At 32.8% G+C, this 14,187-nt stretch overlaps 1 protein-coding gene across 1 annotated transcript; it reads right to left on the bottom strand.

Moving 5' to 3' along the window:
- Positions 1–10,224: 10,224 nt before the first annotated feature.
- LOC107860027 (protein EXPRESSION OF TERPENOIDS 1) lies at positions 10,225–12,700 on the bottom strand. The gene is made up of 2 exons (XM_016705220.2): positions 11,370–12,700; positions 10,225–10,859 (listed from the first exon to the last, which is right to left on the bottom strand). Exons 1-2 carry the CDS (start codon positions 12,025–12,027, stop codon positions 10,471–10,473), a joined length of 1,047 nt encoding a protein of 348 aa, XP_016560706.1. The 5' UTR covers positions 12,028–12,700; the 3' UTR covers positions 10,225–10,470.
- Positions 12,701–14,187: the final 1,487 nt, after the last annotated feature.

The following is a 14,187-nucleotide window of genomic DNA, read 5'->3' as shown; positions in this document are numbered from 1 at the left end:
AGCATGCAAAAGTCTGATTAAAATTTGTGGTCTGATTAAAATTTGTGAGCAATAAAATAGATAAATTGCAGGTAGAACAAACTTTTGCTCCTAGAACAAAACTCGTGAATTATTGAACACCGGGGGTGGCCGAGCTAAGTTTGATCTTTCTGACAAAACCTGTCAACAATTCAACTAGATAATGACGCTTGGCAAGGTTGAAGTGTATGCGATTTGGTTTAGCTGCATAAACTAATCTTGAAATCTCATGATGGAAGATTGTTTGTGAGCTGTTCTAGCATCTGACTCTTTCCTTGTCTAGATTGTTTTATTTTGAGCCGGAGGTCTATCGGAAACAGTCTCTATATCTCACACGTGGTGGGAATATACTAGGTATGTTATTGTTGTCTTTTCAAAATCAACTTTGATTTAAAAAAAAAAAAATCTCATTAATTGGCAGTACTTATAATGTTAAAATACTAATTAAATTTGAATAACTGTGAAAAAAGATGAGCTATACGGGATGATAACCCATATTTTGCATCAACTTTCTATGCATTTACCTTTTTGTTGAAATCATATAGGTATACCTTAAAACATTATATTAGATTTTGTTGACATAGACGTTAGACCTACCTTACTTAAAACTCCACATCAAAGAAATTGTTCTTTTGGCTACTAGCATTTATAAATAGTGTCAGTGTGTCACTGGTTGAGAAAGACACCATATGGCTGTATTAGCAAGAACAAACATTAGCTTAAATTTAACAGTGTCCAACAAACGTCCAATTAACCATTTAGAGACTAGAGTATTTTAAACCCTTTTGTGAAGCTTACACAGCTGATGGAGAACAAGTGCAACTCTCTCTACCAAAAACATTACAACAAGAGAATTAAGAGCTTCTTCTTTTTTGTGTGTGTGTGTGTGTAGTGGTAAAAATGACCTAACTAGACAACTTGAAATTGTTAATAAGCAACACCACTCTTATATTAGATGCATGACTAAATAGTATTTAAGTGTCTTCATGATCATGACGGTCGTCATTTGTTAGAAAATTGACACAATTCATATCTACAGTCTTCAATAATGGGCCTAAGTGGTTGACGTCGTACGCCGCGCGCGCGTCTTCCTTATGATTAACAGTTTGTTTCCACTTGTACAATTTCACCATAATTCTGTAATAAAGCTTAAAACAAGCTTTATTTGGCGGATCCCAACAAGCATTTACCCTCAATATCTCTAAAGAATCCTTGCATCTTGATAATTTTTTCCCCTTCTGTTGCCATTACTACACTTATATATACTTTGAGTCAGTGGAAATGTTATGCATGTCAATGCCCTGAGTTAAAAGAAGAAGAAGTATCAACCTCCTAACTTCTTTTTGTGCCTATATTTCTTAGAGGAGCATTATATTCACTTTGACTCCTCTTGTAAGTATTCAGCTAACCTGGCCTTTGAAAAAGGAATAAGCCCATTGCATACCCTCCCACATCCCAAAAATTCGAAAAAAGAAAAAGAAATATTAAAGATAGACAATATATGGCACTAGAGATATGTTTAGGTACTTCTCCATTGACAAATGGTTAGCTTGAGCTGAATTTGGATGAGTCAAAAAAAAGGACTGAATCAATTAATAGGCGCCATTGCCCAACCCTGGTTTGTTTTAATTTATTTAATTACCAAAGAAAATTAACAAAAAAAATCTTATTGATTCTGGTTATAGGTAACATTTCACTTAAAAACATTTTTTTTATTTAAATATTTTAACAAGATTCTGAGAGGTATCTAAATCATCCCAATTTTATAAGGGGGTTGAACATGAGAGGGATCAAGATGATTGAGTTATTAAATGAGCAAATCATTAACGAATCGCACTTAAGTAAATTAATGGACAGGTCATACTTTTCTTTTTCCATAACCTGTCATACTTCATTGGACTAACTTTACCACCCCTATATAATCGATACCCGTTTGGATGAGCTTATTTTAAGTGTTTTTACGCCAAAAAGAGTGTTTGAATAAATTTTTAAAGTGCTTAAAAGCACTTTATTTTAAGCTAAAAAGGCATAAATAAGTCAAAAAACAGTAAGCTCATCCAAACGGTAAGCCTAGAATTAAAGCTTGTATTTATGTATATATAGGGTCATGTGAGTACACAGTTTCCTGTACATGCTACAGCCTACATCTACCATTTTCTTGTATCAACTTATTCAGTACAAGGTATCTATCGGACTAGAAATAACGTTGTATATGTGTACTGTAACCATTGGATCAAAAATGGTCACTGTGACTCTCTGATGACTCTTGTCTGTTTGGAATTTTGTTCATATATAACAACGTTATCATTGCATACCCTTCACGTTCTCGTACACATAATTCCAAATATATACATACATATACAGTAGCTCCATTACCATATTCACCTTAAAATAATTTGACCCCACCACATTTAAATAAACCATGAGTTCTTCTGAAATATGGGTCCTTCATGAAAACATCTCATGTTTCAGCAATATTTGGAAAGTCCAGAAAAAACATACACAAAAGAATTTTCAGTTGTGGCTGGTGCATGTTCTTTTATTTCCTCTTGAAGAGTAGTACAGATTTATTTTCATATATTTATAACTGTAGTAATATTTATTAATTTTCAGCAATATCTTCAATCCAAATAACAATCATTCTTGTACTCAAGTGTTGAGAAACTTTAGGTTGACCCTATGGAAGAGAGCTAGCTAGGGGACCACTCCATTATCTTGCATTGGGCTTGGAGATGATTCCAATATGTACCATTTTTCTTTTTAAAGAAATAAGCCTAATTAACCTAGTAATCCAGCTTTGTGAAAGAAAGAAAGCAATGACCCTAAAAGGAAAAGATGCTACTCCTATAATAATCCTTAATAAGAAATGCTTGTATAATCATCCTTTTAATACTAAACCCTAATTATAACCCTTTAAGTAGGCGCCTTGATTTTCAATATCAACAACTATAAATGGAATTGAGAAGGATAGAATATATGCAAACCGTACTACTATTTCAAATAAAGGTGAGATGGAGAGGCTTTAGAAGAACAGAGTGTACAGCAGTCCGTACTACATGAAAGGTGAGCTGGAGAGGCTGTTTCCGACGGACCCAGCTCGTGACATGTTTTTCAATATCCAGTCACCTATTATCTTAAGCTCCATTGCCAGAACTAATGTGAAAATTCGCATTGATGATAGAGAAGTATGATGTAAATACTATCAAAATGATTAATTGGTTGCTAGAAAAAATAAAATAAAAGGATCGTACGTGATACTCCCTCCGTTTTAGAATAAATGAATTGTTGGGTTATTTATTGTTGTTTCAAAATAAGTGAATCATTGAATTTTTTTTCAAATTTATCCTTATGATTTGATAATCAATTAACTTTTCAAAAGGTATTACAAAGTCAATTTTTTTTCTTGAGGTAAAAATAGAAAGATGTGTTAAATTTATGTCTTTAATTCTTTTTTCTTAATCTATGTGTCAAAATTTAACAATTCATTTATTATGAAACGGAGGGAGTATACAACAAGAGCAAGTAGGCCATTATTCTAAAAGTTGAAGTGTCAGTCAAGTTGACCTAATCCAAACAAACAAATAGTGACGGACTATTTAACCATACCAAATTGGCATCTTCTAGTAGAATGAAAACCTTCTACTGTTCTCAAAATCAGCACTCGAAAGAGATAAAAGTTTACTCAACTATAAATAAATGACAATCTTTTTTCTTAGGAAGAGATGAGAAATGTAATTTTTTTTCATAACCGATATATGAAAGAGTAAAGAAAAATTGGGTACTATATAAACTAATTAACAATTGAGGCATGTCTTGCATGTTCAAGCTTTCTCGCAAAGACCAAACAGATTAAATTAGAGAAAGACCTAGGTATTGTTGGATTTTTTTAAAAGATGGTGGAATAACAAAAATATTAAAAGTGATTGAAATTGAAAGTATAGAGGGGTTTTAAATTAATAGCCAATTAATTAAAACAAAACAAATTTGCATATTTTAAAATTCTAAAACCTAAAAGATCTCATCTAATATTATGTAACTACATTTGAATTTCAAGAAAGGTTCCTCCCTTAACTAAATTAAATCGTAACATAAGCAATATTTGGACATGTATTGCTACAAAAGAAGCATATCCACGCTTTAATAATTCAATTGTCTGGCATGTTTACGGCAAACAGCGGTCAACAACATATTTCCAACATTGTCTTGAGCAAGTAAATGTTTTTTTTCTTTTCAATTTATCAAATGAAAGTATTCACTTTGTGGGTAATTTAAATACTAATATTAATTAGTTCGTTAATATGAGGTAATTTATCAAATAAGTATTTAAGCAGGATCAAATGTCGAAAGGCAAAATTGCAGGACAGCAGGAGAAACCTGCTTTTTAATTTTTTGTTGCTCGAGGATTTCTTGAATCTGAGAAAAGTGGAAATCTTTCTTTTTCTTCTCCAAGAAAATATGATCGAATCTAATTGTTCAAAATTGCCAGGAAAGTAAACTTGCAATAATAGTTGTCAGCATTGGGAATGGGGAAATATTTGCTCATATGATCGTCTTTTTTCGGCTAAATGTTTGCCAGAATTGTAAACCTGACCATTCAGACTATATGTTCCCCATGTATTCATGTTCATACATACTAGGTAATTTCCCCTTCTTCATCGAGACGGATCAAAATTTGAATTCTTTGAGTTTGATATTCTCGCTTTCGTAAGTTATATTGTGTTTTCACTTAATATTTTGTTGTTTCAAAAAAAATAATGATCTATTTTGACTTGACACAATGCAATATAGAGGAGAAGACTTTTGAATGTTATGGCCTTAAGTTAAAATTATATCAAATGTAACAAAATGCTATTTAATCTTGTGGTCCTAAAGTGGAAAGTTCTATTTAAAATATTTCCAAAAAAGAAAAAAAGAGTTATTATTTTTTAAACGAACTAAAAAGGAATGCAGGTCATTATTTTTTAAACGGAGGGAGTACATATTTAATGAATTTCGCAAGACATACAAAATTTGAACGGAAGTTATTGAGTTCGAACGAACCAATAAGCTATAACTCATTTATTTCATCACCTTCGTCGCGATGCATGTTAGTTCTTCATTTTGGCCTCTTTGTATGCGTGAGTATCCGTGCATATTTATCGTTTAGTATTTTATTGTGATAGGCTTGCACACCTCAAAAATTCTCTCGAGTATCGAGTACCTACTCTCTCAATTCCATCAATACATCTTATACCTAACAAAGATTAAGACAGATTGAAAAAAAACACTCGTCTATAGAATTAAGTGCTAATTCATGTGATCAATCTATAAAAATTAGAGAAGTACTACACTTGTACCTCATCACTTATATAACACCACGCTCCAATTTTCTATTTAAAAATAGAAAATAAATTTATTCGGTATTGTCACTCCCACAATTGCCGTGAATTTTTTTGCTCAAATCATTCATATAGTAGTAGATCATAGCCAAACTATATATGGTGAACTCATTTTCACAAACTACTGTTCAGGTCATCTTCACTTAACTTCTCTATCAATTCAACTCACATCAAGTTACTAATATTACTCAAGCTCGAGGTACCATGGTTTGACTATGGTATCGAGTTTGAATCACCAAAGGAGCAGAAAAGTTGGAATCTCCAAGAGATCGGAGGAGCTAAAAACAAATTCACTGACTCTCCAATCAATCCATTGAGCTACTAATGTTGTTTTACGCACACGGTTAGCCAGTTGAGAATAATCGCTCTTCCTCTATTTCAAACTTACTCCTATTGAACATTCTCTTTCTCCCTAATTCAGGGGGAAAACGCAAAAGAGCACCCTAGAACATGTTGTACACATGTTATAGTGAAAGTTACACCTATCTCTCGCTGTTGTGGAAGAATTTTCGAGGAGATTTAAATGGTTAATCTAAGTTGCACCATCAATTGAATTAAAAAGTTTAGGTTGGATACCTCGATTCCTTCACAATTACAACTTATTTTTGCGATTGGTATTTTATGTGGAACATAGAACAAGTTTTTGACACTGTTTTCTTTAAAATCAAAAAGGAAAAAAGAAATAGAATGGAAACGAGTAGTGTAACAAATTAACATGCGAAGTAGCATAACTATAAAATTCTGAAAAAGATACTCATGTGCATGCATAAAACTAAAGAGAAGCAAAGGAGGAAAAAAGTGGAAACTTGTACAATATATGCCATCAAGGGTACCAAAAACACAGAGATCCATATAGATTAGGCACTTGATCTACAAGAACATGCAATCTCACTCCGAAGATGAAATGTACGGGATTATCACAAGATAATTCACGTAGACCATGAGTAAAGCATACTTGTATTCAGTATTTACACCAAACATACAGCGAAAACTTACCATATTTACGTGATTTAATAAAGTGAGGATTATGTTGATAAACCATAATTAAGTACTAAAAAACTATGTACAAACATTTGTCATGCATTTATAGACATAATACAAACACCGAATGTAGATGAGTTGTTGCCGTAGACCAGCTGGGTCCAAAAAAAAAAGTACTCGAACAAAAAAGATAGCCTTCAGTTGAAGAAAAGTTTCCTATATATATAGACAAGACAAGGCCAATGCTGGACCAAACCAAGGAATTCTTTTTATAAATAAAATTATTCTGTCATTTTAATTTGAGTCTAAATAAAATAGGGAATTCTATAATTTAAAATAAAACGAATGGATCCCCTATAAGATTTAATTTACATGTGAACAACAGTACTATCACAGTTCTAGTAATGGAGTATCTTATAACCAGTTGATATAAATCATCACCTTTTTAAGAGAATACGTCAAAAATATACAAGGGGTTTCAAATGCATTCGTACCATTATTAATTTATGATACAGTTAGCACGTAGAACTGGACCATAATTCATAAAAGCATCATGTCACACAGTTGCACAGCACACATGAAGTAAATTAAGGACACTCAAATACAAATAAGTAGTGGTAATATCTTTAACTCATGTTGTCTCCACTTCAATTGCAACTGCATCATTATTCACAAATTCAAATAATAGCAGTAAATGACCAATTAACATTTGTTATCATCACGAGTAAGAACAGTTCTTGCAGTGGTAAATTCTACTAGGGGTAACTTTTATCTACAAAAATGAATCATTCCACCTCCCACATTAGGGAAGATACTCCAAGCCACATGCACAACTTTTTTTTTACTATTAACACGATTTATCACATGCAATCCTGAATATTTTTCATGGACATTGAACAGTAAAATTCATTTTGATAATGGATAATAATAGAGACTCGAACATAGATCTTCTGTCTACTCCAATAAAAAGGTGAAATTTGCTTAGATAACACGTTCTTTTATCTACTTAAATCATATTCTCAGTGGATGGATATAAGACAAATTCATATTATAACTAGCTCATCTATGTAATGTTTTCAGAGAAGAAATAGAAGGAATTAACAAAAAGAATTTCATTATATAAAGCAATATTCTGAAGAGTGAACAAAAAGAGGAGGAGAAAGTGACATTATTTCCTGTACAGAAATCAGATGTAATAATGGTCTGGTTAGTACAGGTGTTATACATTGCTATATCCATTGAAGTTTTGGGACACACATACATTTTTCACACTTTACGTCTTTTCTGATCTGAAAAAATGGAGAATACTGTTCAATTTTTTTTTCCTATTCTTTTTACTTCTCCCTAAATGCTTCTAATCAATGTTCCGACCAATAAATAAACCTATCAACTTATTAAATTCTACAGAGAATTAACTTTTCCAGCTAAGATTACGGTTATTTTCGCTCATAGATACAAGGTCATTCAAATGAGGTGGTTACCATACACATTAGAGTATTGTTTTTTAATACGACTCCCTCTGGTCCAATATAAATAGAAGAATTACTGAAGTTTAGTAACTCTTTAAAAAAATATTTTTGAAGACATAAAATAAGAGATAATTTATCCATATTATTCTTTTCATTCTTTTAAAACACTTCTTAAAAGTAGAGATAGTCATTATTTAAGATTTAAAAGTAGTTAGAAACCTCACTAAAAAAAGTAGATTCTAAAAAATATCAGAACTTATGCCTCGAACTTTGAACAATTCATTCATTTTAAATCATAAGACAAATGATATATTGGATTAGAGGTACGTATATACCATCGACTACACATTTCTAGCTGTGCTTCCACTATTTATCTCACCATAAAGAGGTCAGAGACTTCAGAAATCAAACGGACATTACCTATTGCTAGGAGTTCCATCACTTTAGCTTTATTGTTAACTTTGAACTCACGATCTCCTAGTTGGAAGTAAGGATTCTTACCTTCCGAGCAATTCCCTTTTGTCAAAATCAAAATATATGACTAACAGAGAGATTTTAGCTACACTAACTTTATCTAAGACATGATTTGCAAATGACGAAGGATGATGATAGGGATAATTAAAATCTCAAATAAGAAAGATATTTTAAGCTATATCTACACTTCTTAATTTGCATGAAACTATATACTTTTCTGATTTATTTTTTTTTTTGCGACAAAAAAAAGAAGGAAAAAGATATTCACTCTATCTCAATTTATGTTAAACACTTTGTTCCTGGAGATTCAAAATTACGTTTTGTTCCTCGAAATTCAAAATTATGAAGACTGCAACCCACATTTAAAATGGGTTGTTTTTATCATGTTGATAAAAAAAGAATTACAATTTATACTAGTTCTTATTAAATATCCAAATTATAATTTTAAAATACTAAGATAGTATGCTCCATTCAAACTTCAAAAATAATTAGTCACATTAACTCTCGAAATTGTCATGGATGAAGTGTATTTTATAATTGGAGATAATTTAACTATTAACTTGCCCATTTTATCTTTACTAACATGTTTTTATAGCCACATAAATAACACAACATATGTATTTAAAATAACTAATTCTAAAAGTCTTTTTTTCCCTTACAGGTAATGCCCAATCAAACATACTCTACAATTGAGTATTGGAATATACAAATAATTGAAATATTTAGCAAAGATGCAACAGAAGAGAATGTAGAAATCTGGTAAATAACAGACTGAGAAGAACAAAAGAGCCCTTTCAATTCAGATCAGATAGTAACAGGCAACCACAGGTCAGAAATTTTTTGCAACCAAAGGAAAACCTTTCAATTTATCTGTTGCACACAGTTACCACAGAAGTAGAATATTGACAATGAAAACAGAAAAACACCTTGATGCATCTTGTGTAAATGCACTTTAAATTCTTTTTTCTCTCTCTTTACTTTTTGCCACATAATTAATTTTTAACTTAATACGCCTGCCAATGCATTTAATCAGACCTGAACCAATCAAAAGCTGCATTTCATTTCTCATGCAAATTAGATCTCTTACATACTGTTAGATACACAAAATCTAATTCAAGATACAACGGATATTACATAGACACATAGATAAAAGTTAAAACTCTCTTTCCATAGAGTTTAACTCACTGCAAGGACAGTATGGCCATAAAAATTATACAGTTTTTCAAAATAAATTTTCATATTATTTGAAAATTAATGTTTAGTTATGAAAATTTCAAATCCAGCTGGATACCTAAAAACTATAGAGCAAGATACATGAGTAATATGTAAAAATAACTTGATAATGTTAGTATTTTCAAAAAGTACATGTATTATGTTAAACTCTTTTACATACACATATGGAGAGAGGTTTACATTAACCAAAGGTGAATTCAATCCTTGAGTTACACTTCGTCTCAAAGTGCAGACAAAGGGTTGAGGATGATATATATATAGGATCTCATTACAATTAATCAGAGGTTTCGAGACCAAAACTTGTGAATGGAAAAACGCTTAATTATAGAAAATGCTTGTCTCTTCAAAGGATTTTTATGTATGCATCTCACATCTCATACTGGACACCGGATTAAAGACAAAAGTATCTCAAAAAATCAGGCAATAATACACGCTTATGGAGAAGAAAAAGGTGCTCCCATATTCAAAGCACAATTTATTTCGGACCCCCATATTGACTTCATGAGAGTAACTTTGAAAACATGTCATTTGGAAATTCACTAATTTCCTTCAAAATTCATACCGTACTCTCCTCACAAAAACGAACTAAATGAAAGTCAAACGAGAAAATTGGGGGGGGGGAGAGTATATCTTAAAACAAAATGACAAAAATTAATTAAGAAGGCCAACAATTATCTCAAAGGAAGAAACTTTATAAGACATTCCAAGAGAATTAATTAAAATAATTCAATTATGCTTGAAATTAGAACTGAAAACTAAACACCATCCCCTCAATTTCCTCCTTTCTTTGAATCTGCTCCTATTCCCCCCTAGAAATTTTCAACCTTAACGACTATTACTAACATAACTGTATCCCATTACAGAGTGAAAAGTCTAAGTGTCAATTTTTCGGTGTATAGAAGAATATTTGAAGCTCATCAAGATCTTGGAGGTGGAAAGAATTGCGTACCAGCCATGAAAGTGTTGAGAGGAGCTGGATATAATGAAGGATCCAGATAACTCGAGCCTTCAGGTGCTGCAGCAGCACCGCCACCACCACTCGTAGCAGCTGACGTGGAGGTGCCTGCAGCACCTATAAGGTTATGCTGGTGACTAGCACTTCCGCCACCAGATGAGCTTTCACCAGCAGCCATGTACTGGTTCTCAGGACCTTGATCATATAGAATTCCCTTAAATACATGTCCACCAATGTTCACAGCTGTTTGATATGCAAATTGATCCTCGGCATCGTCAACGGAGCTCATTCGAACGCAGTGAAATACGGCATTTGAAGTTACTTTTGCTGGAAAGTTCCCCACTTCTAACCCTAGCAATATAAAAAAAAAAAAAAACACAAATTGATGTGAGTTTAATCGTCTAGAGAAGAATTTGCGTAAAATGAGGAAAAAAGAGAGGCATGTGACTACACAGATATCAATAACACAAAGAGAAGAAAGAGAGGAGAGAGAGAATAGCGTCTTCTTTGTCAGGATTACCGAAATACAGTGATGAGAAGTTTGAAAGAGAAGAAAAAGCAAAAGCTGTGGTTTTACTATTGAATCTCTTTGTTTCTTTCGAGTCCGTCGAGAACAGTCTTTCTATCCACACATATAGAGATAAAGTCCGCGTACATCATGTTCTCACATGACTATACTGATGGAATTACACTAGATATTTTGTTGTTGGAAACTTTTTTTAAAAAGAAGAAAATTCATTTCATTCTTTCGTGAATTAGTTTGTACAGGATTTGAACGTTTATGTCCTTTATATGAAATTATAGAGAGTACATATATATTTTTGTGTATACAGTACAAGGAGGGAAAGACAAAAAGTTTACCAGAAGTACTGGAAGGTAATATACGAGTGCAAACAAGAGATGACGCACTCGGATCCTCTCTTAGCCTTTTGGGGTTATCTCTGTGTAGCTGCCGTGTTTCCTGCTGCTGCTGTTGCTGATGTTGTTCTTCTTCTTGATGGTGCTGTAAAGTAGCAAGTTGGTTTTGCCTTTCTCTCCTTTTAGCAGCTGGAACCCAAGTGCTTCTCACATGGGTTTGGCACTGAAAGCCTCGACTCTTGCAACAAGTCCTACATCTCATGTGTTGACAATCTTTCTTCGCTTGGTTTCCACAGTCTTGGCAGCTAATTCCCCCTCCCCCACTCCTCATCATCACCAAACCCGATCCTCCGGAGGAAGGGTTATGATCGGGCCGAGCCACAAGGCCGCTGCTGTGGCTCGGCCCGATACCTAATCCAACGGCCGCAGTGGGATAAAGATCTTGAAGAGGATTAATTGGGTGGCGAATCTGGGGCTGGGAATTACTAGGTTGCCATAGCTCGAAGCCTCTGTAGGTAGTGGGCAATTCTTGATCATTTCTGTACAAAAACCAATTACTTTCAGGAGTAATTTCAGTGTTGGGATTATTGGTGCTGTCTTGGTGGTCTTGGCTGCTACTTGCTGCAGCTGCTCCTCCACCTAGTGAAAAGAAGCCAGCCATTTTGTTGCCTCCTTTAAGCCTTTTCCAAAATTCAATTGTGACTGACAATCCATAGCAGATCACGAACACTGGCTTTGATTATGACCCCAGAATGATATGGGTACCTATCTCCCCTTCACTTTTTCTTGATTTGTGAGTACAATAAAAGAAAAGAATAAAAACATTTTATTTTTTTTGTTTTTTTTTTTAAAAAAAATAAAGAAATAATAATAATACAGTTCTTGTCTGTACTATATAAGCGCGTGACAGCAACAGTGAGTGGAAGAGAGCATTTGGTAGCGGCTAATAGATAAAAGTTGCAGCTTTTTTGTAAAATTTTCTTGGACAGACAAAGGGTGAAGGGAAGACTTTTGTAGATAGAGAGAGATAGATCGAAAGGAAGGGAAGAAGTCCTTCCTTTGTTTTAGCTTTTTAGGCTTCTATTATGTGGCTTGTATTTGGGAAGCATTAAAGAGATAGACATACAACAACTCTCTGCAACGCCGCCATGGCCAAAAAAGCACCAAACGTCTCTCTCTCTCTTTCTCTCTCTCCTTTCTCTTCTGCAAAAACACAAAACGCTAATTTGAGCAGCCCCTCCCTCCCACTATCATTTCTCTCTCTATACAACTCTCTTTAACTCGCACTTAAAAATCTATCGGTGGTTGTAATTAAAGTGATCTTATGTGCTTTTACTATACTGTTCTCTTCTCACAGTTACTTACTAGTGTTGCTCTCTTAGCTTCATCCTATGGTTGGCAGACAAGTAACATTCTAATCTGTCGGCTGATGTGCTGACACGTGTCAAGCACTCAGCAGTTGCTTCCTTGCTCCTTCTGCTTTATGTCTCCATCCATTTAATTGTCTGTTAATGCATACATTAAGATTGTTTATCTTCTTGTTCCCTTATTTTTTTGTTTCCTAATTACCATGCAATTATGCTAGCCTTTCATCACACATTTTGAATATTTATCTTTAAAAATCTGGTTGGTTATTACTTTCGGCAGATTTCAAATATGTGATCTTTAAATAATTTTAAGTTTCCAAAAGGAAAGACTCAGACCAGATTTTGAATTTTGGTACTTTCACTCGCAAACTTCCAATATTTTTCAGTAAAATGCATATTTAAAAAAATTCAAATTTCAAGTTCAGAATCTATATACGGGAGATAATTGTGTAAGCTCGGTCAACCAGAATTTATATGAACAAAGAGACCTTTTTTTAAGATTAAACATTTTTAGATTCATTCCTGCCCTTACTTATGTCTTTTTTGGGTTCATTTGGTTCACATACTAATGACACAAAGATTATACGATAAGAGGGAGTTGTTTGAACGTAAGCATTTCTCACTTTCGACTCGAAAGTTGTGAATTTGAGTCACCAAATGAGTAATAATGAGTGGGAGCTATTAGGAAGGGGTTTAAAAAAAACACCAAGATTATATTTCTATAAATTATTCATGTAATATAATTAGTGATAACAATTTTTAATTCAGTACTTATTAAAAATATATTGTTACCCAGGAATAATTTCTCACTCCAAAGAGCAATTTTGATTTTAAATGGTCTTATCAGCCTCCGCATCCCGTTACTCGTATTCTTTTTTTGTTATACAAACTTCTTTATATCATATTTATTAGAATCAATTAAACCACTTTAATTTTTAGCCTAAGATAGACACTTTCGTCCCTTAATGTTACTTTATCTGTCGACTTTTATTTATCTATTATATTTAAAAAAAAATGTTCATTTTACTTGTTCGATTTGAAAAATTAAGAAAAAAATTAATATTATTTTATATTTATTTATTTTTGCTATTAAATACTATTCGTTGCTCTAGTTTTAGATGGATTATAATAATTAGGGGGTAATATATAAAATTATCATATATTCATTATTTTTTAAAGAGTATGCCAATTTAAACATGGACGGAGGGGCTAGTTAAATTATATCCTGTTTCTATTTTATGATCGGCACATGCATTTCATTAATGTCATTAAACTTCTTTTAATTATATCCATGCATACACAATGATGAACAAATCAATATATTGTAAAAAATGAAGAAGAAACATACTTGTCTACTCTTTTTTTCTTGGGCTTGTCTTTCCATGTTTCCCGTTATAGCTCTTCCAGTTTTAATTTTTGTTTTGCTTTTATTTCTTCTTTACCTTTTCGAAAGA

This window comes from Capsicum annuum, chromosome 2 (genome assembly GCF_002878395.1).
Source record: "Capsicum annuum cultivar UCD-10X-F1 chromosome 2, UCD10Xv1.1, whole genome shotgun sequence".
In the NCBI taxonomy this organism is placed as follows: domain Eukaryota; kingdom Viridiplantae; phylum Streptophyta; class Magnoliopsida; order Solanales; family Solanaceae; genus Capsicum; species Capsicum annuum.
Note: the sequence above shows the minus strand (reverse complement) of the source record. Positions and strands in the feature narration are given on the sequence as shown.